At 47.6% G+C, this 21401-nt stretch overlaps 1 protein-coding gene across 1 annotated transcript in view; it reads left to right on the top strand.

Moving 5' to 3' along the window:
- HADHA (hydroxyacyl-CoA dehydrogenase trifunctional multienzyme complex subunit alpha) overlaps positions 1-21401 on the top strand; it is a 26469-nt gene extending 5068 nt beyond the window's left edge. The window contains exons 2-20 of the mRNA XM_077330786.1: positions 3445-3486; positions 4757-4827; positions 5951-6084; positions 6590-6728; positions 7319-7438; positions 7549-7651; positions 7973-8095; positions 8254-8372; positions 10353-10409; positions 12912-13021; positions 13355-13489; positions 13678-13849; positions 14227-14313; positions 15445-15585; positions 16569-16637; positions 17405-17600; positions 20005-20119; positions 20334-20479; positions 20884-21401. Coding sequence (XP_077186901.1) covers positions 3445-3486; positions 4757-4827; positions 5951-6084; positions 6590-6728; positions 7319-7438; positions 7549-7651; positions 7973-8095; positions 8254-8372; positions 10353-10409; positions 12912-13021; positions 13355-13489; positions 13678-13849; positions 14227-14313; positions 15445-15585; positions 16569-16637; positions 17405-17600; positions 20005-20119; positions 20334-20479; positions 20884-21029 — 2225 coding nt within the window. The 3' untranslated portion in view covers positions 21030-21401. The remainder of the gene's footprint in view (positions 1-3444; positions 3487-4756; positions 4828-5950; positions 6085-6589; positions 6729-7318; positions 7439-7548; positions 7652-7972; positions 8096-8253; positions 8373-10352; positions 10410-12911; positions 13022-13354; positions 13490-13677; positions 13850-14226; positions 14314-15444; positions 15586-16568; positions 16638-17404; positions 17601-20004; positions 20120-20333; positions 20480-20883) is intronic.

Raw genomic sequence — 21401 nt, 5'->3', positions numbered from 1 at the left:
ATTTCTTGTCGATAACCTGAAGCTCCTTTTCTGTTTTAGTATTTTCTTCAAAAATAATAGAAAAATGTCTGCTGAATTAGCATTAGTGTTGGTGATGGGACAGAGAATTTAGACTATTGGCATGTCTTCAAGATAATATTACCACCATTTTTCCTTTACAAACTTGCTTTGTCAGGCAGAGTCTTGTGTTAATATCCTTTACAAGCACAACTCCCTCTTGCTCAGGATTCTCACCTGAACATGATGGGCATCCTCCTAGCCTTTTGGATGGCTTCACACTGAAAGTTTCCAAACAGGTAGTTTATTTTGCTTGTGGCATGCCAGGTTAGCTTATTGGCGCCTTAATGGTTTTAACACATGTATCAGGACCACAGTTTTCTTGGGTCAAAACTCACATTCAGTGGCGAAAGGGATTTATGCTCAAAACCACAAGCAGGAGAAGTAGAAAGAGAAGTCATTGCAAAGAGAAGTTAGTAGGCCCAATTCTCCACAAGGTGTGTGAAACTACATTGTTCAATACCGATGGGAAAGGGATCTGTTCAGGAATAAATGATCCATTCAGAACCCAACTGTTGCTGAATGAGTGAAGCCGGGTGAATCTGAATATATAGTATATATAAACCCATAAGAAAAAACAAACCATCCTAAATCCCTATAAAGCCTGATAGTACCAAATCAACATATGCATTTCAACAGTGCAGGAAACAGGGTGCATGGGAAGAAGGGTTCTTGGCAAATGTTACTTGACGGCGTCCCAGTATCTGCCTTAAGCAATAAAATTAGATTAAACATGTACACATCTGTTGTCATGTTGTGACCTGCCTCTTATCTGCTCTGGCTTTCTTCTTTCCTGCTATATCTGAGGGTGTAAAGAGATGAATATTTAATTGGTAGGAATTCAGAAATCTGGACAAGGCTGCTCCCTACCCTCTAGTCTAGGCACACTGTGGGCACCATAACGGGGGGTACTTGAGTGTATCTAACTTTTTAAAAAACTACGATGAGGCAGGCTCATTCATTCAGGGAGCTGCCGGCTCTATTTTGTGATGCTTGCCTGAAAACCTGGGCAAAGCAGTATCCTTTGTTGTCTCAGGATGCCTCTCAGGGCCATGCATTCTCAAAAGAACAAAACGCAGCCCTTACGGAGAGATCAGGAGCCCAACTGTGCCCAGAAAAAACTCATTTGGAATTTAAATGGGAGGGATGTAGAGTCCAGACTCCAAAGGGCCTGCAGTTCTGAGCATGGTGAAATGTAGGTGAAAGGTCCTTTCCTCTCTACTGTGGAAGTGAGCCAGGCGGCGTGGCACACCTCCAGCTCTGTGGCCAGATCATGTGTCCAGGGAATGTGCTTAACTCAAAGCAAAATGCTTTAGTTCTGGTGGTCTTTCTTGCTCTCGTGTGGGTTTGTGACGTTAAACCAGGCTAGGGATCATCTGTGTTGCCTCTTGTCTCCTATTACCACCATCTGAATGAAGGCCAAGTTTCATTTAAATCTGCATGCCTCATGTTTCAGACTTTTAGGAACCCGTGTCATAGCGGTATAACGTGCCAAAGGAGTAGTTTGTCCAAGAGATTTGCTGTTGCTGATTTCCAGGGGTGGGGTTTGGAGGATTCGTTCAAAGTAAGGCAGCCTTTCATTGTTTCAAGTTCTATATAGACCAATGCAGTGCTTCAAGATTACACCAAGGTTTCATGAAACCATGGGGAGAGGAAGAAGGGTGAAGGATGCAGGTGGTTATGCCATTTCTGGGGGTGGGATGACAGGAAGGCATGGTCAGCTGGCATCACTTCCGGGGGTCCTCAGCCTGAAATTTTATTTCAGGGGCTCCTCCACAGTCAAAATGTTGAAAAAGGCTGTACTAGTAGCAGCTTAAACACTGACAAATGCATTGTGGCCTTTGTCATCTAATACTTGCCGGGGGAAATAGCAGTCTTCAGAAAACGTTTGTTTCATTAGTATGGGAGAATGCACCATGAGAAATATGACTTGCCTGAGCAAGTGAAGCAAAATCCCTGGGCTTTTCAAAGGGGATTACAGTATTAATATTGAAACTCAACATCAAGAAAACAAAGATCATGGCATCTGGCCCTCTCAATTCCTGGCAAATAGATGGGGAAGAAATGGAGGTAGTGACAGATTTTATTTTCCTGGGCTCCAAGATCACTGCAGATGGGGACTGCAGCAAAGAAATTAAAAGACGCTTGCTCCTGGGGAGGAAAGCTATGGCAAATCTAGACAGCATCCTAAAAAGCAGAGACATCACCCTGCCAACAAAAGTGCGTTTAGTCAAGGCTATGGTATTCCCATTTGCAATGTATGGCTGCGAAAGTTGGACCATAAGGAAGGCCGAGTGTCAAAGAATTTAGGCTTTTGAACTCTGGTGCTGGAGAAGACTCTTGCGAGTCCCTTGGACTGCAAGGCGAACAAACCGGTCAATCCTAGAGGAGATCAGCCCTGACTGCTCTTTAGAAGGCCAGATCCTGAAGATGAAACTCAAATACTTTGGCCACCTCATGAGAAGGAAGGACTCCCTGGAGAAGAGCCTAATGCTGGGAGTGATCGAGGGCAAAAGAAGAAGGGGACGACAGAGAATGAGGTGGCTGGATGGAGTCACTGAAGCAGTAGGTGCAAACTTAAATGGACTCCGGGGAATGGTAGAGGACAGGAAGGCCTGGAGGAACATTGTCCATGGGGTCGCGATGGGTCGGACACGACTTCGCACATAACAACAGCAACAAAATAAAACAAATTATTCCTGACTGCTTGTATTGAGATGCTGTCAGCCTTTAAGGTACCCCTGGCCTTTTGTTTATGGTCTTTTCATACTGGCATCCAGTACTTCAGGAGAAGCCATCCTGTGCAACTAAACTATGGGTGTTGTAAAGCTATTGATCATCCATCCCATTTTGTCTTGCCTTAAGGCATTTAGGGCACTGGAAGCTCAGGGCTTACTTTGGGAATTTCTTTCTTTTTGACAACTAGTACAGCTTTTGTGCTAGGTTGAGTACATTCAAAATGGTTAGGGGCTTCGGGGAGAGCCAAAATCCTGGTAGCTGACTGAAGCTAATTTTGTACTAGACAGCTACTGCTTCAGAATGCCTGTAACCTGAGGATGACAGGAATCCTGGTGTTTGGATGCTCATGTGCCTACATGTTGCTCCTGGGGGTCACAAAGAGAGTGTGGTATAATGACTTGAGTATCAGGTGTGATCTGGCAGACCTCAGTTCAAATCCACCCTCTGCAATGGAAGCTCGCTGGGTGACATTGGGCCAATCACTATTGGTCTAACCTACCTCAAAGGGTGGTTGTAAAGATAAAATGGAGGCACAAAGTATGCCACTTCTGGCCACACCGGGAGAAAGGTGGGGTATAAGTAACATTAAATAAAATTAATCTGAAATATCTTTGAAGCCCTACTGTAACTGGGATCTTTCTTTCATAGGTTATGCCTGTCGAAACATCAGCAACACATCATCCCTTAAATGTAAGTAGAAATACATTTGGGTCTGATTGGAGAGAGATCTGGAACTGTGCACCAACTGAAATAAAATTAACCTGTGCAGGCAAATATGCATCGAGTCACTTACTAATTAATATTGCTGTCCTTGCTCTTTGGTTTGAATTTAGTTGGTAGAATCTTTACTTTCATCACACACTTGTAGTAAGAATTATAGAAGAAGAACCGGGATAGGGAATGCTTTGAGAACAAATTCGTGCACTAAAGATGGGTGGGATATCAAATGAGGAACACTGTTCCTCCAACATTTTCCATTTCTTTCATCCAGTTTGGTTCTTCTTGCCTAGCAAGTGTCGGGTATCTGGGTATGGGAAAGTATGAATAGGAGGCATCTTATTTATTTTATTTATCAAATTTATATCCCTCTCCCTTGAATGGAATGTGAGGTGACTAACAGCATATGCAATTCACCCAATAAAACAATTCAAAATGAACAAATAAACTTCAAGCATATAAAAATTAAAATCTATCATAGCTAAAATCTATTAGTCAGCAACATAGAATGCATAGTTGGTGAAGACACAGCTAGAGCAGCGTGGTATATATTTCAGAGGAGGCCTCTGGGAGAATCAGGTTTGATTCCCCACTCCTCCACATGCAGCCAGCTGGGTGACCTATGGCCAGTCACAGTTCTCTCACAGCTGTTCTTGTAGAACTCTCTCAGCACCACCTGCCTCACATGGTGTAAGGGAAGGTTTTTATAAGCAGCTTTGGGTCTCCTTCAGGCAGTGAACAGCAGGATATAAAAACCCCACATCTTCTAATTTTCTTCTCTTACCAGCTGCCTGATTGATCACAAATCATTGAAAGACTGCCTGAAAAAGAGTGGTCTTGCATACCCTGTGAAACCTAGAGAGGTCCCACAAGGCATGCGTCTCTTAATTGGGAACCAGTGTAGCTGCTGTAGGGAGCCTTAGAGAAATAGACTGGACAAGTATAAAAGTTTGGAAAACTAAGAAGAGGCTATACTATCTCCCACAGTGTGGTGCAGCTGCAGGGTTTAAGATTGGTCAGTTTATGTGCAATGGGAAGTATCCCATCTTTCATTTTTTTCTTCCACAAACTTGCCTATGTAAAGCAAAACCTGAGAATGTAAAGTTCCTACACATTCACTGGATTCTGTGCAATGCATTCAAGTCCCCTGGGCGCGGCATGCTAAGCTTCGTTGAGGTTCGGCATCCGTTAAAGTAGCCACTCCGCCTTCGATAGGTGATGATGCATCTTTCTTTCTCTTCAGCTAGAACCCATGTTAATTATGACATCAAAGGAGATGTTGCTGTGGTGCGTTTCAACTCGCCAAACTCCAAGGTAGGTTTTTCCCACCTGTTCTTTTTAGGCACACGTTGTTGAAATGCAGAAACAAAAAGTGTGGTATGCCTGCATTGAATGCCCCCCTCCCCCCAATGCAAAAGACACTGCCTTGGAAACATCTGTTTAGAAGTGACCTACAATGAAACAATAACCGGATCGATGCTGCTGCTAATCATAAGTGCTGCTTAATGGCTTTAGGATGTTATAGTTTTAAATGTTATTATTAATGTTACCAATTATTATGTTGTACATCACCCTGAGCTGGTTCACCAGGAGGGTGTTATAAAAATCCAATCAATAAATGGAATAGCTTAAAAAGAGGCACAAATGGTATGTCAGGCTAAATCAGAGTTCTGATGACTCCCCAAATCTGGAAGCCGCCAGTAAAAGGGGAGAAGGAATGATAAAACACTTAATTATGAATTAATTATAAAACATTTATATTCAGACTACTTATTTCCTTTCCATAATGATGCCGTGAAGTAGCTGATTGGTTGTTTTCTTTGGCAGGTGAGGAAGAGGGGCAGAAGAGAGATCAGGAGCTTTAGGATCGAGTCCAGACTTCTCTGGCCCTTGTCTTCAGCAGATATTATCAATTTTGTAGGGCTGTTCAGATTCTAACTGTGGAAAGGATACAGGTGGCAAAAGACAAAGGATGGCTGGCTTTGCAAATGCTCTATGTCACAAGGCAATGTGCTTTTTAAATACTTTGCTCAGCAAATTGTTCTAAGCACTCTGAGCAGCTTGAAATGTGCTTTTAGTAACATTTGCAAGATGCTTGTTAGCTCCCTACAAAATTCCAAAATATGACCAAGCTAAATCTTTCTGCATTGCAGTGCATAGAAAGCTTACGAATAAAGAAAAACAATAAAATCAGAATCCAGTAGTACCTTTAAGACCAACAAAGATTTATTCAGGACGTGAGCTTTCGAGTTGTGGTATGTGCAGGTTTTCTGGTCCCCCATCTGGAATAACTTTGAAAGCACCAGAGCATTTGTGTTTGGTTTTTAAATTACTAACTTCCCAAATGTTGTCTCTTCTCGGCACACGAGGATGAGCACTGAATGATTTCCATTTCCTGAAGCTCTCTGTTTCCTTCATTTTATTCCCCCCCCCCCAGGTCAACACACTATCCAAGCAGGTGGAAGCAGAGTTCACGGAAATTATGAACGAAATCTGGACCAACGATGCTATCAAAAGCGCGGTCCTCATCTCGGCAAAACCTGGTTGCTTCATAGCTGGGGCTGATTTAAAGTAAGTTCCAAGGAGGGAAACTCTTACTAAGATGAGCAAAGAAGCGTGTGCTCTCCTTGTAACAGAGGATCTAGTCAGTGTATTAGAATTTGATTTAGCACTTGGCTAAATGTTGCTCCTAGGGATCTGGAAGATCTTTCTATCCCTGTTGTGTTTGCAGTGGCTCCATGTTAAGGGTTTCCCTGGTATTTAATAGTGGTTGTGTACAGAGCAGGACCCATAATTGAATTAAGAATTCATCCCAGGTCTCCTAGACGTTCTTAGGCTAGACTTGTGGGAGTTTGAGAGATAAGCAGGGTTAGCCATGGTCAGTATTTGGGTGGGAAGGAGCCCACCAGAATTGTTATGCAGAGGAGTGCAATGGAAAACCATCTTTGCTTAGCTTTTGCCTGGAATACCTCATGAATGGGGACACCACAAGTTAGTTGCAACTGACTGGTGTGTTTTCTCCACCAAGTTGGCCCCCATCCAGTGAAACCTTCATCTTTTTGCCCTGTTTCTGCAGCATGATCGAGGCCTGTACCTCCAGTCAGGAAATCACCCAACTTTCTCAGGAAGGTCAGAAGATGCTGGCGAATCTTGAAAAATCTCCAAAGCCTATCGTTGCTGCTATCAGTGGTTCCTGCCTTGGTGGAGGGCTGGAGGTACAGCAAGTGGTTTCTAGAAGGGGAGGGGAGAGCAAAAGGTGGCTCATAGCAGGTCACAGCTGGGAATGGACTAGAAGTCCAGCAAGTCTCATTCCCTGGCTGAAAGTTAAGGCTGCCCAACACTTCTGCCCACCAATCACTAACATCTTAAAACCAAGGGCTGTGGCTGCATCATTAGGCATTTGAAGAAGAAGAGTTGGTTTTTATACCCCAAAGAAGTCTCAGAGCAGCTTATGAACACCTTTCCTTTCCAGATACCCTGTGAGGTAAGTGAGGCTGAGAGAGCTCTGAGAGAATTATGACTGGCCCAAGGTCACCCAGCTGCTGCCTGTGAAGTGGGGAATCAAACCTAGTTCTCCAAATTAGAAGCCACTAGTTTTAACCACTATACCAAGCTGGTTCTTGAGAAGGAAAATTCTGGTGCCATATGAAGAAGTTCTCGTTAGTGGCTTATTTCAGAGACTGGTGGCCCCAAGGCAATTCTGCAGCCAGTAACGTTGATAGACCCTTGAGTTTTCTGTACACCCAAGTGCTTGGGAAGAGATGTGGTTGTAGCTTTTGGTGTTTTCTTTATATGCCGCCCTTAGGTTGCCCTTGCTTGCCAGTACAGAATAGCAACCAAGGACAAAAAGACAGTCCTAGCCACGCCCGAAGTGCTATTGGGGTTGCTACCAGGGGCCGGAGGCACTCAAAGGCTCCCAAAGATGGTGAGTAAAATGCCTTTATATATCTCCATCCTATCATGTCTAAGGAGAGGATTTTGGTTGTCCAGTCTCATGGTTTCTAGGTGGTGAGATTGGTTTTTCTGTGTTTTCAGGTGGGACTTCCTGCTGCCTTTGACATGATGTTGACCGGGAAAAACATTCGTGCCGACAAAGCAAAAAAGATGGGGCTGGTTGACCAGCTGGTGGATCCCCTAGGTGAGATTCAGAATGTTCCCAGGCATCTACCTGATAGGACAATGTCTTGCTGAGTTGTAGATATAGCCAGGCTTTGTGATGCTGTAAGGGTGTGTGTCATCCTCTTGCCAAGCGCCTGCCTTCAGGCTTCTTCTGTCAGTGGAAACATGGGAGAGGGTCTTTGGGGAACGAAAGAAGGCTGGCACAAGATTAACAGGATGCTTCTGCCCTTGCAGCTTTTGTCTCTCTTGGAGTAACGTTTTCTGCTTGAATTGCTAAAAGTACAGATTCTTCCAATGTTTTGTTCAGTTCCTGTCCAAACGACTCTCTCTGTATTTATAGGACCGGGGATAAAAAGCCCTGAGGAACGGACCATTGAATACCTGGAGGAGGTGGCAATCACCTTTGCCAAGGGGCTGGCCAACAAGTCAGTTTCTCGGAAGAAGGACAAGGGCCTGATTCAGAGTGAGTGATTCGCGCAGCATAGGCAAGTCAACCTCCCCGTGCTTTGAACTTGGGATGAGAGGCTGAGGTTTGGTTCTCCTGGGTCTCTTCGGTCAGCTTTGGCTGCCGAGATGTTATGGTGGCCGGGGCTGGATTTTTCCACTTCCGTTGTCTTGCAGAGGTGACAGACTATGCCATGGGTATTCCGTTCGTGAGGCAACAAGTCTACAAAATGGTGACGGGGAAGGTGCAGAAGCAAACCAAAGGACTGTACCCTGCTCCCCTGGGAATCATTGAGGTGAGGCGGGTTTCTGTGGAGTCACTCTAATTCCCTGTCCATAGTGGGGCATGCAGTTGCTACACGGTTTCAGCAAAAGGACTGGTTGCACAGTAAAAATCTGTCATCCTGTCCCACCCCAACCCATATGGGAAGTTGAATGAGGACATTCTACATTGAAATGGCGATTCTGTGAATGTAGGCAGATGGTGAGTGGGTGGGCAGAAGGGATTGTGTCAGTGCCTGGCTCTTGCGGCTCTTTCTTGCATGCCCAGGGAAATGCCGATTGCCACTTCGGGGTTGGGCGGCAAAGATTTTGAGGGGGCATCATCTGGTCATGGAATTGGGGTCACTGTTGGTGGGCAGGTAGTTGTGAATTTCCTGCCTTCTGCAGGGGGTTGAGCTAGGTGACTGTGGAGGCCCCTTCCAACTCTATGATTCTACATTCCAGCTTATTTTTTTCTCTATTAATCAATGACAGATTGCAGCCAACCATTTTAGCATAAATATATTAAATAGTGCCAATGCCAACAATTCATGGCAAGTAAACAAATAGTCCTGGTTCTAATTTTTTCCCATCACTGGACTCACCAAGAGCACTTCCATCTTGTCCGGAAGGTGGTATTGTTGAGATAGGATATTGAAAGTATACTGAAAGTTTACATTCCGGTTCATCTGATCCATCCAAACCCAGAAAGCCATTCTGCATTCAGTTTCCATAAGATGAACACACACGAATTTGCCTTATGCTGAGCCAGATTCTCAGTTCATCGAAATCAGCATTGCCTACACAGATTGACAGCTGCTCTGCAGGGTCTCTGGCAGAGGCCTTCCACATCACCTGGTCCTTTAAGTGGAGATGACAGGGATTGACACCTGGGGCCATTTGCATGCGTTGCCACTGCATGCTTTGCCACAGATGCTTTGCCACTGAGCCACAGCCCTGAACATCAATCCCTGAACATCAATCACTTGCGCCTAAGATATGAACTGTGCAGTTTTTAATAGATTTAATGGACATAGACCACGCTAATTGTCTAGGATTTCACGGTCAGTCTTAAATCTGCAGAACAGTTCTTCAACCCTGTGTTCCATTTGCTCTAATAGTTACCCCCAAAGGCATACATGGAGATGGAGAAGCCTTTGTTTTACTGACTGCTGTCACCATCACTTCCCTGTCACCTTGGCTTGATGAAAAACAAACAAGGAACTTGTTATAAAGGCTGACTCATACCAATTCCATTCAAAGTCCACAAGGAAAATTAAAAATATGAACCTCTATATTAGACGACCGCTCCCATCCCATAACTAATTTCTCAATGGTATGGGCAAACTGAAGTTAAAGACAGTTTCTGCCTGTACTGCAGCACATCTGTTAGCAAACCTGACTAGTTTTCCAAAGAAAATTTCCAACTTTCTAAAAGAAAACAAGAGTAAAGTTAAGCTTCACTAATCTGAGCTGCTTCTGTGCTATAAATATTTTTATTATTCACCCCTAAACTGAACTACAGGAGTCAACTACAGGATGGTAAGGAAGGGACACATAAAAGAAAAGAATCAAATGAATGATTTTTCTTCAAAATGTGATCTTATTATGAAACCCATTAAAATTACCGCTGAGAGTTACAGAAGTTTCAAACATTCTTAATACATTTTAAAAGACACGAAAGAATATTCAGCATTCTAACAGTTTGTAGAGCATGAGGTTGGAAACATCAGCAAACATAGTCTATAAGGAGGGGTTGTTCATTTGTAATCACTAGCTAAAGAATCCAAATGGGATCTTGACACTTGTGACTTTGGAGTCAAAATGCAGACTTGTTCACAAATCAGTTGCGCCTGGTTCACAGCTGCCATCTTGGCTGCCTCACATTCTTTGGACGTGCCAAGGCCTAGTGCAAATCAGCTCTGGTAGTGACCACGGAACCTGCTCTGCATTCTTTCCTCAGAGGAAAGTGGGGAGCTTGATGAAGTGTTTCTCTCTTGTGCCTCTTGATGTAGGTGGTGAAGACCGGCCTGGAGCAGGGTAATGACGCTGGCTACCTTATTGAATCACAGGTAAAGGATCTTCTGGTCTTCAGCTTGCACTGTGGAAGTGCTCGACTTGTGCTTGAGCAGGGAGGCTGACATTTGAGAGAGAGCGCAAAGGAGGAAGCCCTTAAAGCCGAATAGCAGCTCATCCCGTAGAGCAGGGGTAGTTAACCTGTGGTCCTCCAGATGTCCATGGATTACAATTCCCATGAGACTCATGGGAGTTGTAGTCCATGAACATCTGGAGGACCACAGGTTGACTCCCCCTGCCGTAGAGAATGCTGTGTGGAATTATTGATCTGCCTGGCCTGGGTGGAGGTCTGAGGAAGGGCTCATGGCTTCCTTAGCAACCCTGCACTTCCCTGGGGAAACCAAGTGCTGCTAGTTAAGAGCTTGTTAAAAGGCCTTGTAAGGATGACAGACAGCTGGTGCAAAGCAAAGATGGGGATGGTCCAAAAGCCTTTTTTAAAGCCTTTTTAAAAGGCCTAGTGGGCAACGAAAACCAAGGGCAACCAGAGATGCTGCTGCTGCTGCTGCAGTGGGAAGATGAAGGACATGACTTGAGGCTCAGACTACAATGTCATGTTGGGAAATGAGTCTCCAGTGTGACTTGGAGGCTGCTGTTGCCACCTAGGAACATTTATGCCCTTTCTTTCCACTGCAGGGCTTGCCCCTCTCTGCACCTGTGCTGGAATAGAGCCCTTTGCCCTTATTTATTTTATTTCTTACGCACTGCTATCGAAAATCATCTTGCAGAGGGTTACGATTAGAGGATAAAAGCCGTAATACTTAAAACATTAAAAACTATAAGTCATAATGAAAGCAATATGCTCCGGCAATGAGAGAATAGAAGCATCCCCTCCCCCCAAATCCTCCCATGACCTCCCCCTCAGCCCAGCACCTCAGGGCTCAGACTCCCAGGGGGTGCTGATTGATCTTAAATATAATTATTTGATGTAATTCCTAGTTGTGGAGGGGACCCTTATTCTCCCCTGCCCTGGCCTCAACCTAAGACCTGGCAGAAGGACTCCATTTTGCAGGTCCTGCAGGGCCTTTATCTCTTCCAGGAGCTCATTCCACCAGGTCTGGGCCAGGACTGAAAATGCCCCGGCCCTGGTCGACGCCAGGCGAACCTCCCACGAAGAATGGGAATCACCAGCAGATTAGTACCCACAGAACACAAGGCCCTGCAGGGAGCATAAAGCGACAGGCGGTCCCTCAGATATGTGCAGCCCAGACCATGAAGGGCCTTGAAGGTTAACGCCAGAACCTTGAACTTGATTGGATGGGATGCCCACTTCCCACAGCCACTTCAGGATGAGGGAAGCCTCTGGCAGGCTGCTAAATCAAGCAGGTTTTGCAGTGCAGGTGGAAACCCTGTTTTGGCCCTCAGCTGTGTGTTGTGCTGGCCCCACTTAACAGCCTCATCCCAGCGTTGCTGTATCTTTCTCTTGGGAGGCCTAACACTTGGCTGGTGTATCTGGATCACTGATCTGGGCAAGGCAGAAGCTGTCCCTGAGTCGTTTACCTCCAATACGGACTGGTAATGTTAATGGGAAACATGTTGCTCCTTCCTCCCAAGCATCCCTTGCCAGTACATCTTCTCCATGCTCAGTTTCCTTAATGCATAGCCAGCACACTGCTCTGTGCACTTAACGTAGCCGGAGTGTAATTGTGATCTGGGATGCTAGCATCACTTGTCCATTGTTCTCGCTTCTTGTCACCTTCATATCCCCTGTTTGGTCGTTCTTTTGAGGTCCTCTCTTGGATCCAAAAGGTCGTCTGTCTAATCTTGGTGTCCTTTCATCAGGGGCATCAGTGGCATGGAAGTGCCCACAGGGATGGCAAAAGCAGCTTACTGCTAACTCTTCTGCTTCCCATTATTGCAGCAGCTGCTTTTCAGAGTAGCTGGAGCGGTAATGAGCAGAGGCTGTTTCTGTTGATGGCAACTTCCTCTCCCCCCAATCTTCTGCTCTGGGTTCTGAATGGCTGCATCCTATTTGAGAGTCTCTGACTTAACTCCGGAGCCCTCCAAGGTCTCCCTCATGAGGCTGCCATCTCCAAAGCATACCTGGGCTTGGAGTCAAGGTTGACGCTCTCACCTATGTCTGGCTGTTGCCATTAGTTGAACCATGCCTGCAAAATATTAAACAAGTGTGGAGTAGGAGCCGTTTCATCCTCCAGGCCTTGTGGCAGTGACCAGATGTTGATATCCTTGATCTTGTTAAACCACTGGTCTGGGGTTGGATCTCATCACTCTGCCCAGCTAAGTGTGAAGCAATACTCCTTTGTGTTTTGAGAAGCTCAAAAGATGAGTGTTGGTAAATGTTGGCAATTTACACCAGGTGCAAATGTCACCCAGCAAAGGTGTAGGCAAATTTCATCTAGCAAAGCTGCTGCCTTAACTGCAGCAAGTAGCAGATATTCTGGGTGCAAGTCTACAATGAAAGGAAAATGCTGCAGCACTGTGATCCAATGCCCCAAACCTCTAATCTTTTTGTTTCCTTTCCCCTCCCCTACTGCTTCCAGAAATTTGGAGAACTCGGCATGACCCCTGAATCCAAGGCACTGATAGGGCTATACCATGGGCAGGTGCAGTGCAAGAAGAACAAATTTGGACAACCAAAACAACAGGTCCAGTAAGTCCGGCTTCAGATTGGCCGTAGCCATAGCTTTCCTTTCTCACTGTACAGCTAGCTCAGGTGGTAACAACAAGTAAGCCTTTCTGAAGGGAAAGCAGAATAAAGCTGCATGGTCCCAATGTGCTTGTGCCCAGATTTTTACACCAAGGGGGGTATTAATGGGTTAATTGCAGCAAAGCTTTCGGGAATCTTAGATACTAGTGAGGTTCTGGGTAAAGATATTGCTGCTTCCAGTGAATTACCGAAATGGCAGCAAGTGTGCCCTTGAGCTGCTGCTTTCCAAAGCAAACGGACTCTCTCTTGTGTTCCTTCATCCTCTGCTCTGTGCAGAACTCTCGCCATCCTGGGAGCCGGCCTGATGGGTGCAGGAATTGCTCAGGTATCTGTGGATAAAGGGATGAAGACGATCCTGAAAGACACCACCCTGCAGGCCTTGAGCAGGGGACAGCAGCAAGTCTACAAAGGGTAGGCGCTCAGTACAGCCATGGGACACCTGTGGGTCATGCCTGCCTTTCCAGCTGAGCTAAGCCTTGGGAGTTTGGAAACTTGGGACAGCTTCCTTCAAATTAGGTCTCACCTCCAAGTCTGTCCTTGGTGTTGAACCGGCCTGTCTTGCTCTCTCCCTGGGTTGACTCACGCCTGCTCCTGCCCAGTTTGAATGATAAAGTGAAGAAGAGGAACTTGACATCGTTCGAGAGGGATATGATCCTCAGTAGCATGTCGGGGCAGCTGGATTACAAGGACTTCTCTAAGGCGGACATGGTGATCGAAGCCGTCTTTGAGGACATCAACATCAAACACAAAGTGCTGAAGGAGGTGGAAGCGGTAAGGGGGGCTCTAGCGGCCACTTGCTTTGACGGGACCGGGGGGCCTCTCAGCCCTGCTCATCCCGAAGGCAGTACAGTCAAGTTCTTCAAGGCACCAGCTTCCCATACATCACTTGCTGGCCTTGCTTGACATTTGGAATATGACCATGTGCTGGGATTAGATTGGGGGGGGGGGAGGGCTTGTTCCCTACACACCAGGGGTAGTAAAACGGCGGCCCTCCAGATGTCCATGGACTACAATTCCTATGAGCCCCTGCCAGCAAATGCTGCAGTTTGACTACCCCTGCCTCACACCCTTTGGTACAGACCTTAGATACAGACCTAAGACCACAGGAATCCTCCCTTTGCATACAATGCCTGTTGCTGTTTCCCCAGGTTATTCCTCCACAATGCATCTTTGCCAGCAATACATCTGCTCTCCCCATCAGTCAGATTGCCACAGCCAGCAAAAGGCCAGAGAAGGTGAGTCTTGGGACCTGCCAGGTTTTTCTTGTTGGAGAAGCCACTCCAGAACCCAGCATCCCAGTACTGAACGTTAATTGAGGATTTCTTCTTGCACAAGCATATAACTTAGGCCTTTGATGGGCCAGTCTCTCCAGCAGGGTGTGATTCCTTATGACTCAGCCTTCTTAGAATGCCACTGCTGTAACTCCCTTAAGTCTGAGTGCTCCTGACTATTCTAAGGCTTTAAAATGAGTCGAGTGGTGAGGGAATCCTGTTCTCCTTTACTTCCTTCTCTTCATGGTATTTTTGTCTGCGTGGAAGCAGTCACAGCCAAGAGCTGCTTCTTGCTCAGGGGGGTCGTTGGGAAATGGCCTTTCCCTCTAACAATGAGAAGGATAGGCTGTTAAGGTTTGTAAGCTACTTTAAACTACATTACGAGGCTTTATTTACATGCAGTTGTACTGTTGATCTGTTAAAACACAACTAAAAAATAGTTCTGGCTACAGAACGACTCCCACTTGAACCCATTGAACTCTGCACAAGGTGGCACCAAGTTGTACCATCTGTCTTCTGTCTCTTGGCCTGCTCTGAGTGGTTGCCGTTCTCAAAGATCTCAGGCAGAGAAAGTTATTTTCCCTAGCCCCCCTGGATTGGATCTGCAAACCACCTTTTCAGCTGCTGAGATTTGCCCATTCCCCTTAGGAGGAGGTGGTTTGCACAGGTTTTAGAAGACGACCACACTTTCAATGTTTTGCTGCAGACCCCAATATCAGACAAGGGTGTGCATCTTTCCACAGCGTAATAGAGTGCAGCAAAGAAATGGAGAGAAGGGGGTGCAGGTAGTTGGCCCCAACAGTGGGAAGCTTGTACTTGGGGCTAAAGAAGAATAGTTGCAGCGCAGTGCAAAGGGACAAAAATGACCCACGGCTGGACTTTTTTCCTCCCAGAACACACTTGCTGCAGATCTAGTGTGCGTACTCCCCACCCTCCCACCCCATTACTGTTCTAGATATCCCACTAAAACCCCGAGTTCTGGGTGCAGGATTATGCAGCCCTAGGAAGGATTCACTGGCCCCTCAGGGGACCTTCTGGGGTTTGCTTTGGGAGAGGAGCCAGCCCTGTTCCACCTTCCCTCCTTGCTTATTCCAGGTGATTGGGATGCACTACTTCTCTCCCGTGGACAAGATGCAGCTGCTCGAAATCATCACCACGGACAAAACATCGCCGGACACAGCAGCCTCCGCTGTCGCTGTGGGCCTCAGGCAGGGCAAGGTCGTCATTGTGGTTAAGGTAAGGTAAGGGGCGGACTTCCTAAAATATCATTTCTGGGAGCCACTCCAAGAATAGCAAGGAGTGCATAAACTCAACCTCAGGAAATCCTGGTAATTACATATTACGATATTAATATTAGTAGACTCCTATAAATTTGGATATTATATAACCATTTGGGGATGACTCCAAGTATTATTATTAAATTATTAGAACTATACAAAACAAAATATTACCAGAGATAGTTATTTCCTATAATTTCATCACCCAAAAGAATGCATTGAGCGAAGATTCAGTTGTGAACAATGCTGAGAATATCACTGTTGACTATACCTAGGAATCTGTTTTGAAATGGCTTTGAACATGGTTTTCATTGGAATAAATCATTTTGCCATCGCCAGCTTGAGACTTTTTTCTTCTGTGAATACCATTTTAGGCTTCTGAATGTTATTCATAGACCCAGGGCCTGTGTTGATCACTTATTCTAAGAACTTTGTTGTTGTCCTTGCACTGTGGTAATGGCTTCGTTTATATTCTTTCCCTAGGTGTCTGGGGAAGCAGCAAGCACACTTTAGCTAAAAACGAAGAGCTGGTTTTATGTACCCTGCTTTTTACTATCTGAAGGAGTGGCATACAATCACCTAGTCTTCCTCTCCCTGGTGAGGGAGGTAAGGCTGAGAGAGCTCTGAGAAAACTGTAACTGGCCCAAGGTCACCCAGATGGCCTCATGTGGACAAGGAGCCGGGTACTCAACTTCAGTTCTTCAGATTAGAGCCTGCCACTCCTAATCACCACACCATGCTGGCAACTTGATTCCACCTTGGCCTCTGGCAAGACGCGTTATAGAAAATACAGAGGAAGGCTAGTTGTTGCAATCAGTGGCAGAAATCTTCCCTGTTCTGAGTAGGCACTTCTGCCTCTGCCAGGAGGAGAAGTTTCACTGGACTCTTCCTAGTGTTCTCCATGCCAGGCTTGTCTTCATTCTTCTGCTTCCTCTTCTGCAGGACGGCCCAGGTTTCTACACAACCAGATGTCTGGCGCCCATGTTGGCTGAAATCATCCGAATTCTCCAGGTTAGTGTCAATCCCAAAGGCGGGGGCTGGGGAGCCCTTTCCTATTCTGGAGGCCCAAGCAGCTCACAGGCCAGTGTCTCAGGTGTTGCGTTGAGGGACTGAAGCAGTTACAGCCCATACAGGGCCCTCCTGGTATTCTGTCTTGGAGACGGACTTCCTCGTGTTGTTCCAGGGAGTCTGTGCTTAGACATACCTGCCTTTTCCCATCGAGATTTTCTCCCCTCTCCTCGAGGCTTTTGCACTTCCCCCCTCATACATGAGTCAGGCTCAAGCTTCTAGAGCAGGGGTAGTCAACCTGTGGTCCTCCAGATGTCCATGGACTACAATTCCCATGAGCCACTGCCAGCAAATGCTGGCAGGGGCTCATAGGAATTGTAGTCCATGGACATCTGGAGGACCACAGGTTGACTACCCCTGCTCTAGAGTCCCCTGCAAAGGCTCTCAAGTCCTCCCGTTTCTGACGGCCTGTCCTTGCCTGCCCCCAGTATGTGCAAGCGGGGAGACTGACACAAGGATGACTGGCAGCAATGTGTAAAGCACCACCAAGTCACGGCCAACTTACAGTGAGCCTGTCAGGCTTTCAAGACAAGAGGTGAGCAGAGGTGGTTTGCCCTTGCCTGCCTCTGCATCACGACCCTGGGCTTCCCCTTCCGAGGACTTACCAGGGCTGGGCTGCTTAGATTCTGACGAGCCACCTGGGCCATCCAGGGGAGCGAGCAATGGCAAGTTCAGAAGCTTTGTGCCTGACCCAACTCTGTCTTGTACAGGAAGGCACCGATCCCAAGAAAGTGGACACCCTTTCCACGGGCTTTGGCTTTCCAGTTGGTGCCGTCACTCTGATGGACGAAGTGGGCATCGATGTCGCCACCCACGTCGCAGAGGATCTTGGCAAAGCCTTCGGTGAACGGTTCGCAGGCGGAAACGTGGAGCTGATGAAAGCCATGGTGACCAAAGGCTTTCTTGGTGAGCAGCTGCGGCCAGACAAGGGCTCTTCCTCTCTTTCTGGGTCTGCCATCCCCTCCCTCCCTCCCTGCTGGTCTATCAGTCTGCCAGAGAACTGCGCCTTCCATCCGTTTCCAAGATGCCATCCTGGTGAGCAGCATGCTGGAGCCATGCATGCTGGCAGGAGGTGCAAGGAACCCAGAGGAACCTGCTGTTTCTGATGAATTACAGGCAGCCAACAGATCCCTGGCCAGAGGGAAGGGTGAACCCACATTCAAGGGGTTGGCTCGGCTGCAGCTGATGCAAACAAGGCTTCAGAGAGCCCATCTTGTCACTCTCAGGATTTTCTGTGCTCGGGGGAGATGGGGTCTCAGAATATATTTCTGCTGTCTGCTTCCAGCCCTGGGGTAGGAGATAAACAGGTCATGGGCGCCATTTGGTGTGCCTGACACAGCCCACTTGGTCTCAGGTTGGTGGGGGAAAGTATTTGTCAGAATGAGTAGCTGGGTGTGAGAAGTAACAACTCACCTTGTGGGCCAAGTGTGGACTTCTAATGTGGCAAGCCGGGTTTGATTCCCCACTCCTCCCCCACATGCAGCCAGCTGGGTGGCCTTGGGCTAGTCACAGCACTGATAAAGCTGTTCTGGCCGAGCAGTGATATCAGGGCTCTCTCAGCCTCACCCACCTCACAGGGTGTCTCTTGTGGGGAGAGGAAAGGGAAAGCGAATGTAAGCCACTTTGACTCCTTTAGGTCAAGCGGCATATAAGAACCCACTCTTCTTCTTCTTCTTCTTCTTCTGGGTCCACAGAAACCGTGCTACCACACTCATGTAGATTACTATCAGTGGGTTGTGTCGGTCATACTAAGCATGCTGGGTTAGATTTTGCTTCTCCAAACACCTGCTCTGCTGGTTGGAATTTCCAAGGTCTGCCCCAGCCGTGAATCAGTACTGGACAGCAAAGGGGAAACCAGGACAAATTGTTGCCCTCAGGTTGCCCTTGTTACAGGCCACTTTTCCCAGCATGGCTGTGACGTGTGTGGACATGGGGGGAAATCTGGCAGGGGTCTACACTTGACTCCCAATCTCTCGAGATCCTGGAAAGCCAGAAGCTCTATCAGCCATGCAAGCCTGAGGAAAGTTGTTGGCTGTGTTTGAGAAACAAATGCCCATTTGAATAGCATGGCCTTTTTCCTGCTAAAGCTAATGTCCCTAGGAGGTCTCTGGACAAGCAGCGCTTGACTTGCACATATATAATGAAATAGAATAAAAAGGGGAAAGGGCAGAGGGAGATTTTCAGTACGATCATGCCGGGGGAAATTAAGAGGCTATCTGAAAGTGATCGTAGAGCAGGCAAGTGATCAGGATGGGGAGAAGGAAGGGGTCACCACACGGAGGTGCCCACCTCACAGTTGCTGCCCAGTGGCTTAGAGCAGGGGTAGTCAACCTGTGGTCCTCCAGATGTCCATGGATTACAATTCCCATGAGCCCCTGCCAGCAAACGCTCATGGGAATTGTAGTCCACGGACATCTGGAGGACCACAGGTTGACTACCCCTGGCTTAGAGGGCAAAAGGTTGGTGCTGCATGACCCTTCCCTCCATGCAGAGTTTCCTCTAACTGTGCTTCTTGCATTGCCCATTCACTACAACAGGGCTTGTGGGGGAGAACTGTCTTGTGGGGCTGGGCTCCCTTGGGCTGGATCTCTTTCTCTCACACAGTAGTATGAAATCTGCCACTGTTGGCAGGTGTACCCTACCTTGTGGTTTGGCAAAGCCTCGCTTTGACTTGGCAGCAGTGCCTGTGGGCGTTCTGACGCTAACTTGCTCGGCAGGTGATCCCAGTCTTTCATGCAAAGGCAGTTCCTGACCCCTAGAGGCTGCCTGCCTGCAGTGAAGGGACTCTAAACAGCTTAACAGCGCTGGGGCACAGGCCTTCCTAGAGTCTTCCCGGTCCAGCCATTCTTGCGGACCAGCATCACTGCCTGGATTATGAACCAGGACCAGAGGAAATCTGGGGGACTTGCAAGCCTCATAGATGGAACTGCCTTTTGGATCTTAGGCCGTTTCTGTTTGGCATGGATGCGGGAGTGTGGAATCTGGCAGCATTGCCTGGCCAGCAGGTGGACACACTGCGAAGCCAGAGAGACGTCTGTTGCTTGTTAATCCCCAACAGCAGAAATCAGTGCTCCTGGGGATCATGACTACTAGACACTGAAAAATCTATTCCTCAGACACTAACCTGGAGGCCCTCCAGTGAGTTTGTAGTGTTTTTAAAAAAGGACTCATGTTTGCGATGCATATAATCTCATAAACCTTCAGTCATGCCTCCCCCCCACACCGAAAGTTAATGCATCTTGTCCTCGGTGTCAGCCGTTGTATAATCTCTATACCAAATGTGTCCCCCCCCCCCACCTTTCTGTGGCAGGCCGCAAAGCCGGAAAGGGCTTCTACATTTACCAGGAAGGCGTGAAGAACCGGAGCATCAACACTGGCACGGATGAGATCTTGGAGCGGTTTAAGATACCGGCCAACCCAGAGGTGTAAGTTATGTGCAAATGCAAGGATTTTGTGGGTGAGATAGGCCTCTGAGGCCAGCCTCCCCGGCTCTGTAGGGCGTAGTGATTATTCTGTGTTTCTCAAGAGGACAGCACCCCATGGGAAGGCTGTGCTCCCGGCTGTTGAGGTTCAGTCCAGCTGCCCATCCCCTCCATTGAGTGGCTTAATGAACAGCCGCTCCGTTCTCCACATTTGCAGCTCCACAGACGAAGACATCCAGCTGCGCTTGGTGGTCAGGTTTGTGAACGAAGCCGCCCTGACCCTGCAAGAAGGCATCCTCAGCAACCCCGTGGAGGGAGACATTGGAGCCGTGTTTGGCCTGGGCTTCCCGCCATGCCTGGGAGGTAAGGAGCTATGCTGATCCATATATGACCCCGTCAAAAATGTGTAACTCGGGCTCTTCTGACAGTTGGTGTTTTTTACTGTCCTGTTGGGATGGCGCCTTTAATTTATTTGCATCAGTTTGCTTCCCAGTTTCCAATTCTTAAGACACTTATTATTACCAACTTCTGATCTCATTAGATCTCAGCATCTAGGCTGGGCTGGCCCTGGTTAGTCCTGGGGTGGGAAGTCCAGGGGTCCTAAGCATAGGCAGGCAATGGCAAACTACCTTGGAAAGTCCCTTGCTTAGAAATTCCTATTGGGCCAGTGACTTGACAGCACTTCCTCCCGCAACCCACAGCAACTTGAACAAGTCTCACTCTCCCCTTTTCTCTTCCCACCCCCAATCCCTCCGATCTTGCGGCAGGCCCCTTCCGCTACGCAGACTACTATGGGGCCCAGCGGCTGGTGGACCGCATGAGGAAGTACGAGGATGTCTATGGGAGCCAGTTCACGCCGTGCCAGTTGCTGCTTGACCACGCCAAGGACTCCGGCAAGAAATTCCACAAGTGAACTTGCCTATGCCTCCGTCCAATGGCTCGTGAGCCCCCTTCCAGCCCCAAAGAAGAGGGGAGGCCTGTCCAGGAAGAGAGTCCCTTGTCCCAAGGCCCAGGGGGTCCCGGGTGTTAACCCATTAAGTGCCTTAGGTGCTTGGGCACTGCCTCTCCCCGACCCACCTGTCGTTGAGTGGATGTTGGCCTCTTCTTATCCGGCGAAGAAATCAGGGCTTTTTCTTAGGTCTGAGTCTGGTACCTTACAGATCCAGGGCCAGTAGCGGCCACTAGTTATAAATGCAAAGATCCTTCTGTGTTCGGGACAGACCTACTGGTGTAATTCACACACATGCACACAAAGAGTTCTGCAGAATAAACCCCAGTGTCTCTA

This window comes from Paroedura picta, chromosome 1, assembly GCF_049243985.1.
Source record: "Paroedura picta isolate Pp20150507F chromosome 1, Ppicta_v3.0, whole genome shotgun sequence".
NCBI classification, from domain to species: domain Eukaryota; kingdom Metazoa; phylum Chordata; class Lepidosauria; order Squamata; family Gekkonidae; genus Paroedura; species Paroedura picta.
The sequence above is the reverse complement of the archived record's forward strand: the minus strand, read 5'-3'. Positions and strand labels throughout refer to the sequence as shown.